This window comes from Pholcus phalangioides, unplaced genomic scaffold, assembly GCF_987345545.1.
Source record: "Pholcus phalangioides strain wild (caught in Gottingen) unplaced genomic scaffold, Ppha-v1.0 ptg000007l_1, whole genome shotgun sequence".
NCBI classification, from domain to species: domain Eukaryota; kingdom Metazoa; phylum Arthropoda; class Arachnida; order Araneae; family Pholcidae; genus Pholcus; species Pholcus phalangioides.
In genome coordinates this window covers 18,140,881-18,165,811 of record NW_028301600.1, presented here as the reverse complement: position 1 = coordinate 18,165,811, position 24,931 = coordinate 18,140,881, and the positions used below count along the sequence as shown (strand labels likewise).

The window sequence follows — 24,931 nt, the reverse complement described above, 5'->3', positions numbered from 1 at the left end:
ACACAAACACCAACCCCACAGCCAACTTGAAAATTTATATTAACAGCTCTCCAATTAAAGAAATATAATAACACCACTGTTTTAAGATGTGGTGTATAGAACAAGACTTCAAATGTGTTATCACCACTTTTTTCTAAACCTAGTAGCAACCCTTACAATAAATTGTTGGGAGTAGGTAATTTGAAGTATAAAGGCTGTATAACAACTTTATAATTATCAGGTGACAGCAGAAGTGAGAGACTAGAATTTTGAACATGAAAAGATTTCAACGTAAGGATTTACTATCATGGTCACCATAGTAAGCAGTTATTGTTGCAACTTTACAGCGGCGTAATACTACGGAAATAGTTAAGGTGAATGCAAAACATTTTTCTTTACTCAATAATTTATTAAACTCCGATTTGAGATATTGGCATTACTCCAATTTTGGTTTATATCAGCATTTTTGTAAAATTATACCCATGCTTCAAATAACAACCTAATTTGTGACCAGTACTTGTTAGTATCACAATACATTGTGTGTAAACAATGGTGAACTGCAATTCTATAATTTGAACATGAAGTTTCTTCACTTTGCAGAATTAGAAAATGAAATCTTGATTTAATGATACTCTACAGACTGAGAGAAAATCATGAAAATAATTCTATATAGGATTGTCATTGTATCCAGAGGCAGAGCATCATAATGTACCACCTAATTCATGCTGTTCTTGCCATATTTTTCATATTTTTTAAATCTAACATTGTTAGTACCACCGTTTATATTTATTCACAGTAAAAAAAATATGAGTTTAATAAAATTCAGTTTTGTTTCCCTGTAAAAGTGTTTACCATATTAAACTTTTGTATAAAAAAGTTTAACATGGAATAACAATATCATAACAACCAAGTGTTTCCTAATAAATGTATGAAACTAATTGTTTTCTTCGTGGTGAAATGAATAAATATTCATGCAACTGTATTATTCACCATATTTTAAAATATTTAGTATTTTTTTTTTTTATTATAAGGATATAGTACTGAAAATGGCACTCTAAAGGACCAGGATGATTAGTTCATGTACTAATTTTTGATAAAATATATATTTTTATTTTTAGGCTTTAATTTTAACTAAAATGATCTACCAAAAAATTCACATAATAATATTTTTTTCACAATGCAGTAGATAAAGGATTAAAGCATAAAATGCATTAAAGATAAAACTTGGTACTCAAGTATGATGGAAAACTTAACCCTTTTTAAGGCAGTGGGAATATTTCCCACCTACTTATATACACCTTTGGGAAGTTCATATCGCCTTATAATAGTTTAGGCTTGACATTATACACAAGTCCAATATATTCAATAAATTCAGGGATGGGATTGCTGTTGACTCTTTTCGGAGCAGTTTCAGAGCAGCAATCTGTGAATTCAGAGCAATGTGCAGAATCATTACCTTTGTCAAAAACGAAAATTTTTTGAACCGAGATAATCAGATTATTAAATTCTAAACATTTTAACTAGTTATAGGGTTCCGGCATCAAAAATCAGTTTTATATATTTGATAAAACTTGCATCCACTTGTAGGGACGTAAAAATTAATCATAATCCAAGCTGGGCGTAAGAAGAAAAAGTTTACAAATCAAACAAATAAGCATACATTAAAAAAAGGCCTCATGACATTTTGTTGACTCTGCTTCTGTTGACTCATGACTGTTTTCCTCCAATTTCTCAAGAACACTACACATTTTTTTCTTTCGGTGTTTTCACACGAACTTGCCCACTTTCCATGTCTACAAAGTTTTTCTCTTAATCCCCACTTCTATCATTTTCTCTGCAGTGTTCAACATAGTTTTTGATGATAACTGAATTTCCAACTCCGTTTCTTCTGCTTTTAGTCTTTGATTCTCATCTGGTTGTGGAACTTTCTTTTCAAAAGTTTTTTGGTGCTGAAGTCTGTCTTGGTACTTCTGATGCGAGCTGTGAACAGCTTTCAGAAGATTGGCATCGACATCAATATCTTTAGCATTTTGAGAATGTTGTACAGATTTGATCTATGTTGCAGGAAATGTTTGTTTACACTAAAGCCCTTCTTGCAGTCTGCATTTCCATGTGGGCAAGACATAATAAGGCTTTGATGAGCACAAGCAAAATTTTGAACTTTGCACTTCTAAGTTTTTCAGATCGCAAATATAGATCCCCAATACTTATCTAACTTTTGATAACTCACATTTATATCTTCACACTGCAGAGAAATCCAAGAGAACAGGGACATCTGAAGGACAAAAAACTTGTGGTAGCTTTGAAACAATGTACTAATACATGATAATGAAGAGTTTTCCAGTCAGAAAACGGGATGCAAACACTTCATTTTTTCTATCATGGTGTTCTCAAAAGGTAAAACTTTCAGCAAGTGCTTGAAAATCTAGCACCAGTGCAAGTGATCTAGCACCTAATAGAAACTTTTTGTTGAGAACATTCCCCCAGCTCAGCAAGATTGGGTTCTATTTCAGCACCAACAACCACATTTTTCCTCCAGTTCTCACTGCTTTCTATAGCTAAATTCTGAAGCTCAGCAATTCTAACATTCTGAATATGTTCAGATTTCGGAAAACATGCCATAATTTTTCTAACGAGAGCTCCTAGCTCATCATAAAAAATGTGTACGAGGGGCTCCTCTTTTTGAAATAATGTCAGAAAACCATTGAAAAGTTCTGATGCTTCTTTCAGAAACAAAGCTTTCACCAAAACACTTTTATCTGAAAGGACTTCCTGGATTTGATGCAGTTGAGATAAGTCTGATTTGAACTCCTTACTTCTGAATCAATACTGAATTATCTCTTTCATTAATTCTGGAATTTTTTCACTAATGCTGAAATTCTTTCTTTTATTAATTATTTCTTCTTCCATTAATGCTGGAATTACCTTTCATTAATTACAGAATAATCTTTAATTAATGCTGTAATTATAACTCTCATTTATTTTGGAACTGAAATTCTCTTTCATTAAAACTAGAATTTTTCTTTCATTAATTCTGGAATTCTCTTTCATCAATGCTAATTATCTCTTTCATTAATTCTGAAATTATCTTTCATTAATTCTGAAATTATCTTTCATTAATTCTGAAATTATCTTTCATTAATGCTGGAATTATCATTTTTATGATTTTGGAATTATCACTTTCATCAATGTTGAAATTCTCTTTCATTAATTCTGGAATAATCTTTTATTAATTTTGGAATTACCACTTTTATCAATGCTGAAATTACATTTTATTGATTCCGGAATTATCTTTCATTAATGCTGTAATGATCACTTTCATTTATTTTGGAACTGAAATTATCTATTTCATTAATTCTAGAAATTTTCTTTCATTAATTTTGGAATTATCTCATCGATGCTGAAATTATTTCTTTCATTTATTGTTTTAAACTCCTATTTATACCATAAGAAAATAATGGGGATTGTGCGTGTTTTCACCGAGTCACATGATCTTCCGACAAATGATGTTGCGGACGACGTTCTCAGCACTGCCAAGGCGAAGACTGCTGACGTCATACTCCCTCCAGCTCGATGGTGCAAACATAGTGCATCCACATTTCAGATTCCGAAAACCTGCGTCGTCTCCGATTCGTTAAAAAATCTATATTTTTTTTAGCTCGAAATTCGATTTTTGAATCAATCGGAGACGATGCGGGTTTTCGGAATCTGAAATACAGACGCGCTATTTTTACACCCAAATGCTGGAAACCTTGCCAGAACCGGTTATCTTGATGAATTCTACAAAAAAAAACCGGAAAATACACAAAGGTTTTCTATAAGTTACAGTAGCAACGGCGAGGTTGACGTCACAGCATGATTCAAATGACGTCATCAAATGCGAAAGCTGAAGAGGGAAATTTCAGAGAACCCAGATTGGCGCAGAAGCGCCAAATTTTCTCGGAAAATCAATGTTATGGCGCAGCAATCCCATCCCTGAATAAATTAAAAAAAAAATTCATTTATTGGTATTCTCAAAACAATAACTGAAAAATTGAAAAGAAAAAAAAAGTCTGCAAAAAATAGAGAGTTAAACCACCTTTTCTTTCCGTACAAATCCCAGGCAGTTACAAGGCCTTTAGCCATATCATGAAGAGAATTATTTTTAGGTAACTGGAAAAAAAAGAGGAAAAACAAAGTATAAACTACTGTTATTTTTGATAAATAAGCTACACTAAGGAAAATGACTAAAAGGAAAAAGTTTCCATATAAACCACACAGCTTTATATATAAGCTATACATAATTTCTATTTAATAACAAAAAAAAAAACATCTAAATAAAATTAAATCTGCATTTTACTTACCATTAAAGTTTTCTTTGAAAATGTATGTTATAATATTACATGGCATTAGACATTGAGTGGAAATTTAGTTTTTTCACTGGATTAAAATGAAATACATACTTAAGAATATTGATTAGAATCCCTTTAACACTTTCCAACTCAAGTGTGCCCAGAGACTGGGGACACCTAAAAATTCCCTTTTCAAACACTGAAAATTAGTTTAGGGATTACTTTGAACATTTCTCATCAACACTAGATAACAGCACCACACAAGCTGATGTTTTGGCCTGTGATTATTTTTTGAAAACCCTTATTTTTCAAAGAAATGGATTCAAATTTCAAAGAAATTATTTTTTCGGATATAAAAATTATTTCTGGAAAAAAATTTGTTATTTTGTTGACTTTACACTAATCTCTTTATTCTACAGAAGTTTTAACTTTTTACATTGAAAGCTTGCCTAAAATTGAGTCTCGAATTCAAGATGTGCCCTCTTTGGACACACACAAAATCAAAATGGTTGGTGCAATCTTTACAAAATTATACCTGCCTACTCCTCTACACCTGAATAGACTGCTTCCAATTTTTTTTTGAAATTCCAACTTTAAAGGGTAGCATGCGGAAAGGGTTAAGTCAGAATGCCAAGAAAGAAATTTATTGGATAGGCTGCAGCTGAATAAATGAATGCTGGAACTCTGTCACCAGACTTGTGAAAATCTCTTCCAGCCCAGCTTCATGGCAGAGCCTGGAACACTCATGTTTATTGAATAACAAATTTACACACACACAAAATAAATGACATATATATTTATGACAATATATATCTCCGGACAATTGGGTACTGTCATAATTAACAGATTTTGTGGTCATAACCAAAGAGATGGGGATGGGTGTAGTTGGAGAGTTCAGAGTTTCAATGAATATACAATAAACTCTTTCTAATCCATCACATATCCAGGGGTGGGAAGTGACTAAGTCCATTTCGGAGCAGCTTTGGAGCAGCAAAATTCGGGATTTGGAGCAGCAAATTCAGGATTTGGAGCAGCAAATTCGGGATTCGGAGCAGATATTTATAAATTGGAACAGTGAAATTAACAAGAATATTTTCATTAACCCTCAACCCTTTTCAAAATAAAACTGCACTGTCTTTTGTTATCAAACATCTTTTCGTCAGCTTGATTTTTGTGTTTTAGGCTTTTGACACCTTGTTTGAAAGAGTGGCTGTCATAAAATTGTTTGCACCCATCTATTTAAGATGATTTTTGCTTACTGTGGGCACTATTTGCTGCCTTGAACAGCAGCATTTCAAATGAGCTAAAAAAAATTTATAAGTTTTTAATTTTTTTATACTTGGAAAGAAATTGTTGCAAAATGGGAGAGAATTTCGGAACAATCAACTCGATGTTTGGCGATTCAGCACTCATTATCTGGCGAGATTGGCGATCTGACATTCGCTATTTGGCGAGATTGACGATCTGACATTCGCTATTTGGCGAGATCGACGATTTAACGCTCGTTATTCGGCAACATTAGCGATTTAACGCTCGTTATTCGGCAAAATTAGCGATTTAACGCTCGTTATTCGGCAAAGTTTCTAAACTAACATTCGTAATTCGGCGGAAATGCGCTTTTTACTCCCGGAATGAAAATTTTTTTCACGAAACATCGGGATTTAACACAATGACAATCGACTACAGTAATTTCTGCTGCTTCCAGTGACGACTTTTTTTTTTAAACGGAAACACTCGAATTTGCACTTTAAAGCTGAAAGGCATTGCAAGCCATCTTCAGTTCCACGATCACGGACAATATCGGGGTTTCGCGATGGAAAGCCCGATCAGGAGCCGATAGTTTAAGTATAGTGGAATAAAACACGCTCTTCTCTCTCGTAAAGAAACGTTTCGTGGCTAGCAGGAACAAAATTTTTTTGGCGTCCTTTCCGAAATTCCGGGCATACTGAAGCAAAATTCGCTATTTGGCGCAGAAAAATGCGAAAATACGCTATTGGAGCAGGATGGCGCAAGATATTAGTTTTGGCGCAGTGCGGCGCAATTGGCGCAGAGTTCCCACCCCTGCATATCAGATCAGGGTATGCCGGATTACTGGAAGTTAATTGAAAAAAAGTCTATTTAAATAACATAAAATTCTGAGCAAAGACAGCAGTAATATGTTTTCCTCATCTATGTATGTGATTGAAAAAACCTACCTAAAAAAACCAGATTACTGGACAGGTCGGACTAGCACACGACCAGATTAGCGGGAGTCTACTGTACAAACAATTAGATGGCATATGCCATGTCATCTGTTATCTTACACATGTCATGTTATAAATGAAGTGTTGAGCCGAATTTTTAACAGTCTATGTTACATATTTGTGAAATCGGTTTTTTGACTTAATAACGTTCCATATAGCTTCGGTTATACATTCTTCAAGTCAGTTATTGCAAGAAACCAAAAGCTGATGTTGCTATGACACTTAACATGGCTGTAATCAAAGACAAGAAAAGCTTTTTGAAAACTTTTTGTTAATTTGAAAATTAAATTTTGTCACTTTAATTGTTGTCTCCTTTAAAGTTTGAAAAAACGACATAGACATTTGTTCGACTAAATGTTCCAAATATAGAATACCAAAAATTCTCATTTGTATAGTATATAATGTTCCCTGGTGTGAATCATCTCCCTTATAGTTTATATTAGTTAGGCCGGGATTACACTATAAAAGTTTGATAAAAGTAATTTTATAAAACTTGTGAAATGCCACCAATAAGATTATCAGTTTCATTTGCTCGAATGTAACCTATGAACTTTATTGGTTGAATTTTTTGAGTTTTATACAAGGGATTTTAACAAACTTTTATAGTGTAATACCGGCCTTAGTCCATTAGTTTACGCAATCAAATCGATAAACTAACACATGCATTTCAACATGTTGCTCAAGAGCACTAATAGTGCTCTATGCCTATGTCCAATTTTGTTATTGCGAGCATTTAATGTCCTGATTCAACACCTTGTACAAATTGCATTCAAGGATAAAATCATCCTGATTTCATGTACTCGAATGGTCAAAATTGTCTTACGGGTGTCCTTTTGATGATACAGGCAGTGCTCACAGCATTAAAAAGGTTGATGACTACTGAACCAACAGACAAGCTTATTCTACACTTCATATGTTATTTTCTTGCACATTTCCCCAGTGGTTTATGAATTCAAATATCACTGCAAATATTACACTAGAAAAATAGGATTTTTTCTTGAGCTCAGGAGAGATAGGGCAACCACTTTTTAATGCTTTTACTGCAGTAATCCGAAGATATTTCATCTAACTTGATCTGCTTTATTTTGGCGTTTTTAAAACCCTCTCATTTAGGCATTGACGAGTTCAGGCGCCATTGTAAGTTTTCTTCTCCTGGTAACATGTTTTCCTTCTCCTCCATCCTGTCAATCAACTGCCAGTGAGTGGAGTCAGCTTTTCTTCAAAGTCTGATAACTGAAGAGGGAGAAAAAAGATTTTTTTCCTTTCCCTTTGAAATAGTATACTATTAAGCATACAGCATGAATAACAGAAAAAAAAACAGTTTTTCTCTTTGTTTTTTATCATTTTGTGATGGGGTAAAGCATTCGCTCTCACGCAATTAGAAAAAATATATTCCTGAAAATAGGTGGTAATTTCTAGAAGATTTATTGATTTTCACTGGCAATTATAATACACAGATCGGGAAAATTTCAAAAACCGATTAAAGGGTTAATTGGAAGTTAGAGAACAGGGGAACCGTAAAAAAATGAAATTTTATCTTGGTACATATATGGCCCTTAGTAAAACAAATGACACATCTAAGATGAATACAGTATTTAAGGGAGGTCTCCTTCCTATGTATTTCAAATTTTTACCACATATATTTGATTTTGCATACTATCCTATATGCTAGTACAAAATTTTACATGTCTCCAGAACTTAATGTTTCACAAAATTTCAAAAACACACATAAAAACTGTAGCACTTATAAATTCTGAGCTCTCCACGTAACCAGCCAATCAGAGTCAAGCAACTGTGATGTCATAGAAACGTCACAGTAGACCGCGAGGCTACCGCAACTTTTGATCCATTTGGCGCCACCATATTTCCTGGCGACATTTAATAATGGATATACTGAATTCAACTTCAGCTCGGCAACCACGTTTGGTACAGTGGGAAGTTCATGGGATGCTTAAAACAAAGGTTATGAGTTTGAGTCTCTTCGAACCCATTTTTTTTTTCCTAAATCTACGTTTGAAAAATTTAATATCTTATTACATTTAATTTCTTTTAACTGTTGCACATAAATATGATTTATTATATTATAATTCACCACAAACTGTCAGATGCACGGGAATGGGAGTGGGCCATCCCCGTACAGTAAGTTATCGTTTATTGTGAATCACTAAAAAAGTTTTCATTTTTTTCTGATTTAATCTAAATGTGGTTCAGTTGCATCAAGTTGACAATAATAACGGCTCGCGAAGCTGGGCCCTGCTATCATTTATTGATTCATAATGGTAATAGATTCATTAGAAAACCAAACATAGAACTTGTGTTTCGGCAAGCCACTGTATTTATTGCATGTCAATATAATTATTATTATATAATATATATCATTATTATGATCGTTATACTACAGTATTGTTAAATTACATCATTGTATATTATCGTGTGAGCAAAATGAGACGTAATGACAAAATAATAGCGAAATCGTTAATAGACGCTGGTGTTTGGCGATAAGTTGCTAAACATAGCAGCAGGAGGTACACTTCACAACGTCACAGTTGCTTGACTGTGATTGGCTGTAACGAGGAGAATCAGAATTTCCAAGCGTTAGTCATAAAAACAGCTTGCACGCATGATAAAACAACATGACATCAATAAAATTGAATAGAAATCTATTCAAAATAAAGGAAACCATTTAGTTCATAAAATGACAAAAAAGATTTAAGGCCTATTCATGAATACTTGAGTAATAAATTAAAAAAAAAATTTAATTTAAAAAATTTTAAATTTAATTTTGAATAAGATTGATTCAACAAAATCTCAATCTTTTTCATCATTTTACAGACATGCCAACACTGGCTTAAAGCTTGCCAGTAGTAATCAATATTCAGCTTTGTCATGGGGGGTACCCCCGAGAACAATATAATTATAGTAATATAAAAAATAATCACTCTCTAAAACTCAATTTTTTTTAAATGTTAATTTAAAGTTCAATAAATACAGCATCTCATTGGCACTGGAACATAGAAGGTTCAGGCCACATGAGCCACCCCCTTCACGCAAAACAACTTTCCAAGGTCGGCCTTAATAATTCATGAATATTCAATGCAATCCCAACATGCATACGTCCTTGTGGGCCATATATACAGATGTCTAGCAACCCTAGATTCCTTTCCCATCTACGTTTTCTTCATATCAGGGCACCTATGGTGAAACATTCTTCCTGACACAAGTTCAGCAAGCTCGACCATGCACTATACAAATGAAGCAGAGTGAACCACGCTGAACCACTCAAAAACCTGTTTTTAGACCACAGCGTGGGGGCGGTTTCAATTAAAAACAAGGTTCTCGTACATTTGAGGATTGAGCAGCAGGTTTAGACATGGATTTACAGATTGCTTTCCGCATTCAGAATAAAACAGATCGGCTCTGAGTTAATCTTCTCTCTAACGCTCTCACATGTGTACACGAATTCGTAATATGGTAAAGGTTGATGCAATTTAAAAAATATATAATAAACATAAGTAAAACACACACACATATCGTTAGAAACTCAAAGACCTGATCTTTCTTAAACCGATTTCCGTAGTATTGAGAGTAGTTACATAGTTTATAGCGGCCGTTCATAGAAACTACGGACAGTTGGCAACTTTGATTTTATATACCAGAAAGTTCTCTTTATTTTAAATAATTTTTTATTCAATTACATTGATTTCATGCAATTCATGTGTGCAAGATGTTTTAATGCATTCTTTGAAAATTAGTAAAAAACAAAGTATTGGACATATGTAGAATTTCGCACTGGCATAGGATAGCATGCACAATCAAGTATAAAAATTTGAAAGGTAAAAATTTGTAATGAATCAATGGATAAATGATATTTTTAATAATATTTCTATATACGTTTTTTTTACCATGTTTAAAAGTAGAAGACCCCATGATACTTTTTCTAGTTGAAAGTATGTTTCTAGAGCCAATGCTTTATTTGAGGTGAAACTGATTTAAGATTTCACCCTGTATATATATACACATATTATGTTAATGGACGATCTCTTTTTTTCAGAAAATCATTTGCAGGAGTTAGAACTGGAATGAATAAATTGGGACATCTTGGGCATCTGTGAAACAAGAAAAGGAGAGGAGAAAATTGAACTTGCCAGTGGACATGTATTTTACTACAGAGGAACAGATAATGGAAGAACCAGTAGAGTAGGATTTCTCATTCATAAAAAGTGGAAAAATCACATTGTTGAGTTGAATAGTACATCTGATAGAGTTGCAAAGCTGGTCATGCAAATATCAAGCAGATAACGGATACAGATTATACAAGTCTATGCACCAACAACAAGATATTCTGAGGAAGTAGAAGACTTTTTAGAAGAATTAGACGGGCTGCATAGTAAAGGAAACCATATAAAAATAGCAATGGGTGACTTCAATGCCAGAATTGGAGAGAGAAGAAATGGTGAAAGCTCGGTTGGAAGTCATGGTTATGGTGTATGAAACGACAGAGGAAACCGACTCGTCAAATTTGCAGAGAGCGAACAATTATGCATCATGAATTCATTTTTCAAGAAACCCCAAAGAAAGTGGACCTGGCGAAGCCCAACTGGAACAACTAGTGAGATCGACTATATCCTATCAAATAAGAAGCATATGATCCAAGACTGCAGTGTTCTCAACGAATTCCATACAGAAAGTGATCATTGACTGGTTAGACATAGAATAAGGCTTAATACTAGAATGGAAAGAGAAACTTATCAAAAATAGAAAAACTGGCATTGATATGGTAGAGCTTTAAGAACATTGATATCAATTCCAGTTAGACCTGAAGAACCAATTTGATTTGCTATATAACACCACTGAGGAAGAACAAGATGTCACCACGATGAACAAAACTTTAACCACTACCTTAAAAGTAGCAGCAAAAAAGTCACTGGAGAAAAAGAAATCAAACCAGTGAACAAAATAACAGAAGAAACAAAGAAACTCATGAAAGACCAGAGAGAATTTTAGATTACAAAGAATTACCCTAAATCAAAAGTGGAATATGCAGAACTTTGTAAGACAGTACGAAAGCGGAATACAGAAGATGTCAGGAAGTTTAATTGTGATATTGTAAAGAAAGCATTGGAAGATAATAGGGGCTTAAAATCAGCAAAACGAAAACTGTGTTGGGAGAAAGGAAATTTTTGCACTAAAAAGGAGAGATGGAACCATCACAAAAGATGGAAATGACATCATTAGTATTGTTGAGGAATTTTATAATACTCTATACAAACATGAAGAACAGGATCGGAACAAAGGAAAAGAAGCGGGAAGAAAAGAAAATGGAGCCGAATTTGTACAAGTAGCAGCTGTGCTGAAAGAAGTCTACAAGAATATAAGATGTATGAAAAAAGGGAAATACCCAGGTGAAGATGGGATTTCAATAGACATTGTTAAAGAAGCAGGAGAAGAATTTGCCAGTATGCTAGCTGCTTTGTTCACAAATTGTCTCACAAAATCGGATGTGTCAGAAGATTGGAATAACAAAATGGTTCTTTACAAAAAGGATATCAAGAAAAAAGTAAAAAGAGGATATCAAGAATTATCGACCAATCAGTCTCCTATCAGTAATTTATAAAATCTTCATCCAAGTGCTGACACATAGGCTTGAATCCACATTGGACAAAGCGCAATCAGAAGAGCAAGCAGGTTTTAGAAGTGGATTTAGTACAATGGACCACATCTAAACAATAAAGGAACTCATAGAGAGACAAGGAATACAAATTACCATTGAGTATGGCTTTCATTGATTTTGAGAAAGCGTTTGACTCTCTTCACATCTGCTATTGTTAGAGCTCCATATTTAATTGGGGTAGAGAAGACATATATGACAAAGCAACTGAAACCATTCTTTTGGATAAGGAAAAGCAAAGATTAAACCTGGAAAAGGAGTCAGACAGGGTGATACTATCTCACCAAAGCTCTTGACTGCTGTTTTAGAAGCATTCAGAAAACTGGATTGGGATGAAAAAGGAACTAAAATAAATGATGAATTTCTCAATCATTTGTGTTTTGCAGATGACACTGCTATTATCAGCAGTAACCCAGACAAACTAGAAGAAATGATACAAGAACTGGTGAAGGCAAGTATTCAGGTGGGTTTGAAAATGAATCTACAAAAGGCCGAAGTTATGTTCAACTCTTTTGCTTTGAAAATCTTGTGCAACAACATGGAAATAGAAGAAGCAGAAAGCTATGCATGCCTGGGACAAAAAATTTTACCATGGACAACAGAATCATTAATGAAATGAATAGAAGAATCAGAATTGGATGGAGTACTTTTTGCAATAACAGCATAATTCTGAAGAGAAACACGCCATTATGCCTGAAAAGTAAAGTGTTTAACCAGTGTGTGCTACCAGCACTGACTTATGGAGCTGAAACATGAACACTCACAAGCAAGATAATGCAAAGGCTACAGACAACACAAAGGAGCACAGAAAGATGCATGTTAGGCATCACAAAGAGAAACAGAAAACAAATTACTTGGATAAGAAGTCACACAAAAGTATATGATACCATGGAAAGAATTAACATTTAAAATGGAAATGGGCTGGACCACAATATGGATCGACGAGATCCAAGAAGTGGTTGGAGTCAACTGGATGGCAAAAGCGTCAGACAGAGTAAAATGAAAAATTTAAAGGATAACCTTCATCCAGCAGTGGATAGAAAATGGTTGATGATGATGGTAGTTGATAATCTGTTGGACGGATCTGAAGGATTGAAAATCCCTATATGTCAACTGTAGGGTTGGTATCAAGGGCGTAGCGAGGGGGGGGACTTGGGGGGTCTGGTCCCCCCCCCCCGAAATGTGAGAAAATGACCGAAAAAAGGAAAACAGATGGCCAAATCCATTGTTCTGTCACTTTGGTCCCCCCCCCCCTCCACGAACGAAATTTCTGGCTACGCCCCTGGTTGGTATGGTATTCCCCTTTCATGTGTTTTCACCACCTATGAAAACAAAATATAGTATAATTATCTTTTAACTATTTGTAATTATAATATTTTGATTAAGTTCTCCTTAACCAAAATAAAAAGAACTTATGTGGTGAATATTGCAATCTTTTCTCCTACCTACTAACTGATGTTGAACAATTCTTGCAATATTTTCAAATTTATCAAAGTACCAAATTTGAGTTTTCAAAAGAAAAGTTACAAATATCAGTTCAAGTTAATCAATAAATCAGTATCATTTATTGCTCACAATGTAGTTCAACATGTGGAATCTGTAACCAGAAAGAAAAATTCCTTCGGGTGAATTTTCTGCTTCTCACAGCCGGCTCGCACAAAGCAGCAATATGTCACGAAAATGAACGATGTGTTGGAATGTTTTTTCCTTTTTTTCCTCTATGCATGCATGGGAACCGGTCGGTCCGACGCAATATTTAAATCGGCGGTGGCATGCTCTCACTCTCACAGGAGCGTGGTTTTATATAGACTGGTTTTTCTCTATGCGATGTGCGTCTGTTTTTTTTCCCCCATGCATAACAGGATTATATTTTTCTTTTCCTTTGATTGCTAATTGTTATTTTGTTGGTTGTATTTGATGATCGTAAATGATCTTGTTTTTTTTTTCAAATTTTATGGAATAAAAGTTACGAGTTCAAAATGAACTTCCTATCGCTGTTTTTTTTTCTTCAACTCAGTCAGCACGCTCTGCCCCAAACACGATGCATTTCCCCATTCAAATTGGTCTGATTGCTATTGATTGCCGGAATCAGAAACCCAAAGAAATTTTTTTCATTAGTTGTCCGAGACCAGAAAACTAAAAAAAAAAAATAAATTGTGTTTTTAAGCAATCAGTAAGGAAGTAGATTTCCAGAATCGGAAACAAGCATGCGCTCTGTTCAATCCTTGCTGACCAAAATAGGGGTGTTGAGCAAGAAAACTCAGCCTGGCATACAATATATGCATATACAGGCATACACACATATATATAGTATATGGTTTTCTTTTGGTGAACATTATATGACAATATGATAGGCTGCAGCTGTGAATTTGCTGAATGGGGTAAAAATGAACTTTTAAAGCTACTCACCCTTTGACCGTCACAGCAGAACTCATAAAACCCCCAATAAAATGTCATCACTTTTATGAAGTGGGTCTCCCTCAGATTTCCAGCAGGTGTAAAGTAAAGTGAATAGGAAAATAATACCAAAACTTAGATAATAATACCAAAGACTTCTCAAGTTTTTATTAGTAAAAATTGTTCAGTAACACTGTTACACTAAGCAACAAACAAAGCTACAATGTAGGAGAGACTTTTTCCTGAATATTATGCAGAGGTGAACACTGAAAGGTAAGCATACTGGTCACTGCCAGGAATTGAACTCAGGTGCTTCTGTAAACCAGGCAAGTGTGCTATCTGTATACACTGCAGGAGACACAACCATTCTTTCCAGCGGAGACCAATAGAGTTTTCTTTCAGAGTTCACCTCAGCATAATATTCAGGAAAAGTCTCCTTCATATATTGGATGAGAAAAAATTCTCTCATTCACTAGTATATTTAAAAGCCAAATATCTAACCTTTTTGATTTTTTCTTTCATTCTTAATCGATCAAGCACAAACCTATAATAAAAATCATTTTTTTAAATAAAATTCGGAAGTTAACAGTTCAGCAATAATATCTCAAACAATATACACAAATGTTTTATATAGCTTATATAAAGCTTTTCTATATTTGCATATTGTTATAGGCTATGGTACCTGTCATGTGACTGAAGCAAATCACTAATGGAAAAACTAACCACTAGAAAGACTGACTATATTATGGTAGATGCAACATTAATACATCATCCATTGCTTCATTCCAGGTGGGATTTCAGGGATGCAAAGATGAATGTAAAACATTATCTAATTAAAGAATTTTGATTCAGGTTTGAGTTTGGTTATAACACAATAGAAAGAATCTGAAACATTTGTATTGTAGAAGTTGAAAATGGAGTTGATTAAAATCAAGTATGCTGAAGCCGGTGTATTAAAGAAAATTATTTTCTCCTGCTTTTTCAAAAAAGAAATGAGGGTGATTTTGCCTTATTTCATTCGAGTATCTTTTGTGAGAAAATATATTTTTCTCAAAATCTGTATTAACACATTGCTGTCGGGTTATGTACTTTTACGTTTTTTGCAATTTGTCACTTGAGCACAGGTAAAAAAAGTACATATTCAGTAAACTTGCGGTGGAAAGCGGGTGTCATATAAATATAGATCATTGTAAATGCATATTTTGCTTGTATTGCTTCTACATAGATAGTACTATGCAGGTATAAACATTTCCGGGACAATAAATTAGATTTGGGATGACACAGCGATCAAAGACAACGATAAATGAAGTTATAACAAAAGCCATGTAAATATGTATGTAAATAAATAGTAAAATTAAAAACTGTCTATTTTCCTTTAATTTTTCATTATTCTTTATTATTACTAGTTTTTGATTTACTGAACAACTAAATTCCTGCAAAATTCATGAAGAAACACTCACTACATAAATGCGTCCATGGCACAATATACATGCATACACTGTGATAACAATAAATTGAAATAATTGAATCAAAATTATTTATTTTTGGATAAATTCCCCCTTTATTAAATTCTACCAAAAATACAACAGAAATTGTGCATTCTGCTATCACAGTAAAGTCTGTTGTGATCTTGGATTCAAAAATTTTTGGGTGCAGTTTTACCATGCCATTGTTACAACTGTCAAAACGTGAAGAAGACTCCCTTCTTGAGTTCCTTCAAAAATGTTTCATTTGCATTTGAAAATTGTCAGATTCTTAATTTTTTTCATAGGATTGAAACTAATTTTCTTAATATAAAAATAAAATACAACACAACGCCAATTCGACACTAAAAGTGTTTTGGATTCCATATGCCTGAAATTGCTGGATAGACATAAATACAAAATATTGTCCATCAATTCCACATTAAGTTAGTCACAAATTAATGTTGAATCGCAAAGTACCAATGCATATGATGTTTATAAATAAACTGACACTACTCAGACATAAGTAGTACCCATTGTGATGAAGGAATTTTGATGATACTTGATATATAGGATATATGGACCGTGAGGAAAAAAATTCAATAAAAAAGTATAATTTTTGATCACCAGGTGGAAAAGTGACACTTTTTATCACAGTTATCTTTCCCCATGAAACAAATAATGAATATACCAACTTTCAATGAAATACATCCACCACAACGGGTGCTAAATAGATCGAAGTATAGTGTGAGTATAATTAAGCTGAGTAGTGGCACCCGTTGTGGCAGACGTATTTTATTGAAAATTGGTATGCACATTATTTGGAGCATGGGCAAAAGATAACTGTGATAAAAAGTGGCACTGTTTCACCTGGTCAAAAATTGAATAATTTTTTTATTGAATCTTTCTCCCCCCATGTGGTTCCATATATATATCCAATATACTACCAAGTTTAATCAAAACACCTCATCAGAATGGGTGCTACATACGTCTGAGTAGTGTCAGCTTATTTATAACCAACCTGTGCATGGAAAAAAAACTGGTAAGCATTTTCCTCTGACATCTTGCAGAAGTTCATTTCACATATCCCATTTAGTTATCTGATATTAATGCTATACTCAAGTAAGATAATGTGTTTAAATGAAGTACATAAAGGGCTTGGCAACCCAGAGCTACTTCATTACACTAGTGACTATTACTGCATCCTTTGTATCTTTCTGGTAACCACTTCCTCACCAGAGTGTGAAGGGTGATATTGTCTATTTTAAGGAATCTAGATTAATGTGGCTTATCTATGCTCTTGAAAAAGTATATTACAACTTTCTAGTATTTTCAGCACAAAATACAAAATAAATTATTTACCAAGTTAGCAATTATCCTTAAATAAATATAGCAGTAGCTGGTACCATGGCTTTTGACTCAAGTCTTAGATTTGTTACTACAAGTTACTCAAGAGTATGAAAAATTCATATTTCAAAGCAAACTTTCACATATAACAGATCTACTCCCCACACACACACTATACTGATACTCCTAGAATTATCAACTAGCATTAAACAATACAGTAAAATTCAACAATAGATGTTATCTTTAACTTATTCAAATCTTCTGAGCTTTTGCGTGGCAAATTGTGTGGCGAGTTTTTTCCCATGTGTTTTAAGATTAAAATTTAGAAGAATTGTTGAGAATATGTTTTGCTCTTGACTTAAATTACTGTGTAATTACTTCATAGATCACAGAACCACTGCTTATATGCATATTTTGCATTGCAGAATTGTTTAAAGTAAATAGAATGTAAATGTTTTACACTTCCATGAATATTTAGAACTTTTTTCTTACAAAAAGTCTTACCTATGTAATTGTGTGGTGCTTGAAGCAAGACCACTGAATGATGTAGCAATCACATTGCTTTCAATCTGTTTTATACCTGTAACATTATCACAGGAGTCTGTATCTAGCATGTAGTCACTTCTTATAAGTCCTAAACTGATGGGCTGGATGTAAATAAAAATTAATTAGATACAAGCATAACAAAATTTATATATATATTTCAGCATTATTTATATTTATTGTATTCATTTACATTGGGAAAATTTAAACAGTAACACAATAAATCTCAATCAAACAATGATGTCATAAAAAGAAAAAAAAAACTTATTCTAGATATTGTTTTCAATTGTGAATCAGGAAAATATTGGAGCAATATAAACTTTCAAATTATAAAACATATGAAATTCATCATAACAATAATGCGTAGCTAACTATTCAATAGACTTTTTTTACTCAAATTAAGCAAATCTGCTTATATCATAATGATACACATATTAAAAAAAAATATCACCTCTAATGAGCCATCATCTTCATTTCCTACTGTCTCATAAATCTTCCATATATTGGCAGTAAAGCTGTCATTTTTTATAGTGCTAAAAATAAAAAAAAATTGAATTTTTCTAATTTTCGTATTTTTTTTAATTAAAATAACTATAACCGTTTTTCCCCCATTTAAGTTTTAGTTGTTAAAAAAAAAACAAAAAAAAAAAAAAACACTAAACTAAGAAAATTCAGACTTTTAAGAAAAAATTCTATAAACTTTTTTTTTACAAATATGCTTTAAAAAGATGTAGGTTTTTTTGGAGGTAGGAAAAAAAATTTCAAGTTCTAAAAGCTGTTTCAATATTTACATGGTTCAACCCCTACAATTCATGAAAAAACTCATTTTACTGAATGATTTGAAAAATTGTAATAGGTGAGCAATATAAAATTAAAGCTAGCAATCAATTAAAATTGTTTAATTGGTTAATAAAGCATTTTTCATCCATCAATAAAATGTTTAATCAGTTGGTTTTTTAAATGTCAACTATTTATAACAATGTAATGGGCAACTACAGTAAAACCTCAATAAGTCGTCACCTCATGTTATCGAGAAACTATGACAGCTTAAGCAGTGTCAACTTAAGTGAAGTGCCATCAGATTCAATGAGCAATATTGTGAAAATCGTATAAATTTGAAGTAATATAGCATTTATTAAAATATGAATCAAAATTACAATATTATTAAAATTTATACATTGCAAAAGAAAAAAATAATGGATTTTTTTTACCTTTTCAATCTCTTATTACTTAACTTATTGTAGTAAAATACACTAGTACACTTTGATTTATACTAGTACACTTTGATTTGTACTAGTACACTTTGATTTATACTAGTAATTTTTAATTTAATATCTTTAGACTAATCAGAGCAACTTTTAGAATAGTTAGCTTTTCTTCACAATAGAGCTATTGCTTATTATTTTACATATACATGAAATTTACAAAATATTAGCGTTTTAATTCTTCATCAGTAGTTCATGATACAACTACAAGGTAATATAGGTAAAATTTATCAAGGTAATCTTGAACACTTCTGACATGGGGGGCCCCTGGGTAGGGAAAAGCACACATTAGAAGACAGACTTTAGAAAAATGCCTGATTTTTCAACAAAAAGATATTTCGTTTAAATTTGAAGCCCTAAATTAGTGAGGCCCATGCAGAAATCAGGTCTAGCTCGAATAGTCTCTAACATTTCAAAAACCTTAGTCAACGAATGAACATCCCCAACGTAACTTTCGTTACTTATGAAACTGTTTTGTTTTGGTACATAGGCTCTTTTGGTGACTTATAAGTAGAGCCCAGATTATATGCACTAAAAGAGTGGCAAAATATACTCTAAAAATATGCAAATATGCACTTTAAAATGCAAAAATAAACACTTCAAATACAAAAAGTGCACTTGAAATACCAAAATGTGCAATTAAAAGGCCAAAATAAGCACTGAAAATTCCAAAATATGCATTAAACACCCCAGAATATGCATTACAAATCTTGAAAAAGTCAAAAATTCTGAAATTTCTATAAAAAAATTAGAAAATATGCATTAAAAAATCACCATGCAAAAAAAAAGCAAATGTGTTTTTAAAATGCATCTTTTCTATTTCTTAGTGCATATGTATTCATTTACAAAAAACTATCCCCTTATATATATATATATACCGCATATGCAAAAAACTTCTACATATTTTTTATTCCGGCATTTTTTAATTTTCAGTTCGATGTAGTTTCTCAATAACGAAAATACCAGTAGGAAAAGAACTTTGACACCATTTCTAAAAAAAATGTAACACTTTGACATATCTCTAGAAATAGCCTTACAATAAAACAATTACTATTCGTAAAATACTTTATAAATAGGCATTAATTCACTTAATTTCACCTGCAGGGAAAAAAATTGATGTTACGAAAATAGTATGAACAGTATTTATTTGGAAAACTAAAAAATTGAGTGACGTTAATAAACCTTAAAAATATGCACTTATACTGAAAATTCTTTGATTTTATGCATTTATATGCATTAATGCTGAAAAAGGTCAACATATGCAAATGCATACGTATTTGCATATTTTGGCCTTTTGCGGGCCTAATCTGGGCTCTATTTATAAGCATACGTCAATGCTGTTAACAAGCACCGTTTTTAAAAATTGAGCCTTAAAAATAATCTGTTCCTCTCTCTCAAACTTGTCCATAGTGACAAGTTAACCGAAATTAGCAATGAGTAAATGAGGGTTTAATAACATTGTTGTCTATGAAAGCTGGAAGGGACTGAAGGAAACCAACTTATTAGGGTAATGACTTAACAAGGTTTTACTGTATATATAAAAAAAACCTCCTCTAATGGCTACATTTTTTGGAACTGAATGAGTCCCATAGACTTAACATTACAAGAAACCTCCGAACAATTATTTCCAAACAGCCACTTTCGACATGGAATTGGGAAAAACATACACAAATCGGATGAGAAAAAATAATTTTTAAGCTGATTTTTAGGTGAGTTTCCTGCTCCCCGAACTTTATGGGGGGGGGGGGATATTATGTATACTTTCTTTTCCTGGGTACAAATACTAGATGGGTATATTGAAGGCAGTGGAGACGAAAAGAACTTGAAAAGATCATATAAGGGACAACAGAAGACCTGTTGTCATCACTCTAATCATTAGAGGGATATGCAAGTTATCTGATTACTAAAACCCTTTTGCTTATTCAGCACTCCCTACTCCACGGGATGGTAGTCTAAATAAAATGGTACTCACAAATAGGAATAGAAATGTCCAGGGTATTAATTTTTTGGGAGATGTGCCAATCTTTTTTTTCAACAAGAATGTATGTCAGCACCTATGTCTTTCGCTATTGGATTGGACTTAAGAATGCCCTGGAAAAAAGGTCTAGTTGAAAAGGTCCAGCGTGAACAAAGAACTATTTGGGGTTGCTACACCGTCTTGGTCCATATCAGTTTTTCTCGCTTGTGTTGTACTTGAGCACTGCAAGCCTGAATTTTAGGATGTCATAATAGTGCTATAGACAAGATTGTACTTGCATTTTTGCTGCCTGTGGGCTATACAAATTTTGCCACCCCCTCCCACAGCATATTACTAATGAATCATAAACAAAAGACAAAAAAGTGGTACTGTATATAGTTGCTCCTAAATTTTATTTTTCTGTCCTGTATTCCTATCCTATTCCGATCCATAATGATTGACATGTAACGGGGTGGGGGTGCACAACCTGCAGCCATAGATGTCTACACATCTATGAAAAACACTGATAAATTTAATTTGAATGTATGGTGCATACATTCCAATATGAAAGTATCTCCGCACCAATCAATGGTATGGTGCCGAGATACTTTCTGTGTACTTGGTTATAGTCTAGCAACAAAATCACAATAATGCATTACATAATATTTATACATATTATGTTTAACCACATGTCCTACAGTGTATTTTGAAATAGTGAAATACTTTTTCAAAATTGTTTCGTGGACCGATTAAAATTCTAAGTGGGGCCCACCAGTGGTTTGTGCACTTGTGACTTAAATGCTTGCATTATTCTTGAATCTACAGAGTGTCCCACAATCACCTGGCGGTTTTGAAAATGGGAATGACAAAAAAACGGTGACAGATATTAAAGTCCTTCTTGCGGAATGTAAATGTGCGAAGCCAAGAATTTAAGCTACGTCAATCACATTTGTTTATGATATAGTTATTAAAATAAAAATTAACCTTTTATATAGACAACCTGTGCTCAAAAACCGAATTAAAAAGTTGTTGCCCAGTCTCTTCTGATGCCAACGAAGAAATTTCCACGTTTCTAAGTGCAATATTCACAGATATATCTGAATTAAAAAATCGGAGAAAAGTTGGGAAAGAAGTGTTGTCCGTTAGTTTTTGTCACTTTTCTCCATTTTCGAATTCAAATGTCTCAGTAAATACTTAGAAACAAGGAAATTCTTATTAATTAAACTGGTTGAATTCCTTCCATTTTTGTTCTTTTCCCTATGCTACTTTTATATTGAAAGCTACATAATAAAAAAATATAATAGTATAGATTATGTTAAAAATTCTTTAAAAAGTTAATTTAGTATTTAAAAGGTTAGAATAATACATATTTTATACATTTTCTTCTGTTATACCGAAATCAATTTTTGTGAAACTTTTTACATAATATTCAAAAATGAGTCACAAAACTTCATGGTTTCCAAAATTTGGTATGTTCATCAGCTTCTAGACAATTTTCAGAAAATTTCAATTTAACAGGTCTGAATAATCAAATTTATTATATTAAATTGATTCTAAATATGAATTAATATGGGATTTATTGAGTGGTAAATAATTTTTTTTATTAGAATTAAAAACGAAATGACCAATAACTATTATACACTCACTGCCATAAAAATTTGCGCACCCAGAAGAAGTCGTCAAAATGAAACAAAATTTTACACATGTAAGTACTACGTTGATATAAGTGATTAGAAAATCCAAGAAAAAGGATCATTTATTGCAGAAAAAAGTACAGATGAACAGAAGTTTTAGTACTCTGTTGGACCCCCTCTAGCGCGAATGCACGATGCGATACGAGCGGGCATTGAGGCATACAAGTTCCGTATGATGTCCTGAGACATCTCGTTCCACAGTTGCTGTAAATGCGCCTCTAGTTCGACCAACCTCGTAGGGTGTCCAACTTGCCGTTCCAAATGATCCCAGATATGCTCGATCGGTGACAAATCTGGGGATAGAGCAGGCCAGGGAAGGGTGGTAATGTGGCGGAGGCAGTCTTGTGACATCCTTGCTGTGTGTGGCCTAGCATTGTCTTGTTGAAAAATGGCTCCTGGGAGCCCTGCCATGAGTGGCAACACATGTGGCTGAAGGATGTTATGGACGTACTGCTGGGCTGTCATTGTGCCATGGATCAATATTAGGGGTGACCGTGTATCGTAAGCAATAGCACCCCATACCATGGCACCAGCTGTGGGAGCGGTGTGTCACCACGGGGCCTCCACACATGAACACGATTGTCATCACTGCTCAAGTTGAATCTCGATTCGTCCCTGAAGACGACCTGGTTCCATTCCGTTGCAGTCCAATCCCGTCGTGCTCAACACCACTCCAAACGGAGGCGTTGGTGGGTGGGTGTCATTGGCAGCACACGTAATGGGCGCTGCGATACCAGATGTCCTTCAGCCAGGCGCCTTGCGATGGTTCGGGAAGACACAGGGGCCCGTAGTGAAGCTGCTGCCTGTGTCTGGATAGCGGCCAATGAGGCAGTTGGCTCTACGCGTGCATTTCGGATGATGTGACGGTCTTCTCTACGACTGGTCTGTCAAGGGCGTCCTGAACCTGGTCGCAGTGTAAATGACGTCTCTTCTGTCTACTGGTCCCAACACCACCTCACAGTAAAATCAGAACGGCCTAGTTGACGAGCTACTCACCGAGCTGACCACCCAGCTTCCATCATCCCGATGATTCTTCCCCTATCGAACTCTGACAACTGCTCATATGGTCTTTGACGGCGGCGTAACGGCATGTCTACCTCAGCATTTCCTTTGCAAACGATTAAATACACTCCAGCAAGCTCTGCTTACCTGTTTTATACTCCAAGGAGAGCGAAGTTCAACGCCCTCTAGTGGCATTATGCAATGCGCAATCACGCTGCATTTCTAATCATTTGCATATCTGCCCGACATGTACCTTCAGGCCAACTTTCATTTCTATCCCACAATTATTTCTTGGTGCGCAAATTTTTATGGCAATGAGTGTATATTATATTACGGTCTTTTGTTTCTATATTTCATTGCGTATATTTTTTTATTGTCGTACATGTAGTTTAATACAATACCAGATTTCTTGGCATAATCACCACATGAACGTATGCGTTGCTTGTACTGGGAAAAAAAAGAACAATAAATATATGACATTTTGTTTACAAACTTAACATAAGGCTCCGCATCCACCGCACATTTAATATAAAATTTATTAAATGCTTATTTTCAATTTTGGAAATGTATGCTAAATGCTCAGCAATGCTTGTCAAATTTTAAAAATGCTACTCGGTTAATTGGCAGTTGAATATCATGTGATTAATGAGACCAATCTCTTGGAAATTGGTTTCTTTTTAAAACGAAAATAAATAAACTGGGTTTCCAGAATCGGAAATACGAACACACTATTCCAACCTTTACAGAGGAGTCCAAATTACCTAAGATTGCATTGTGACCATTGTTCATAAATTATCATTAAAGGAAACTCTCACAAAATACAAAACGTATAAACTTATCAGAAATAAGTAGTGATATATTTGATATTTACTTACTTTGTTTTCGTCAGGAAAGTGTAAAATGAAGAGGAGCTTTTTCAGTTTTGTTGGTAATCCTGCGTTAATAACCAAATGTAGTTTTGTAATACTGTATACAATTAATAAAAATGTGGGTTCTGTCGAGCTCCACATTTGTCCCCCCACCTTTTTTTTCAGGAAAACGT

The 24,931-nt window shown here is 33.8% G+C and overlaps 1 protein-coding gene across 1 annotated transcript in view; it reads right to left on the bottom strand.

Annotated features, from left to right (window-relative positions):
* Positions 1-24,931, bottom strand: part of LOC149085013 (glutathione synthetase-like) — a 110,595-nt gene that overhangs the window by 71,252 nt on the left and 14,412 nt on the right. The window contains exons 4-7 of the mRNA XM_089232768.1: positions 18,423-18,504; positions 17,933-18,075; positions 15,120-15,162; positions 4,058-4,131 (exon numbers count right to left, since the gene is read on the bottom strand). Coding sequence (XP_089088894.1) covers positions 4,058-4,131; positions 15,120-15,162; positions 17,933-18,075; positions 18,423-18,504 — 342 coding nt within the window. The remainder of the gene's footprint in view (positions 1-4,057; positions 4,132-15,119; positions 15,163-17,932; positions 18,076-18,422; positions 18,505-24,931) is intronic.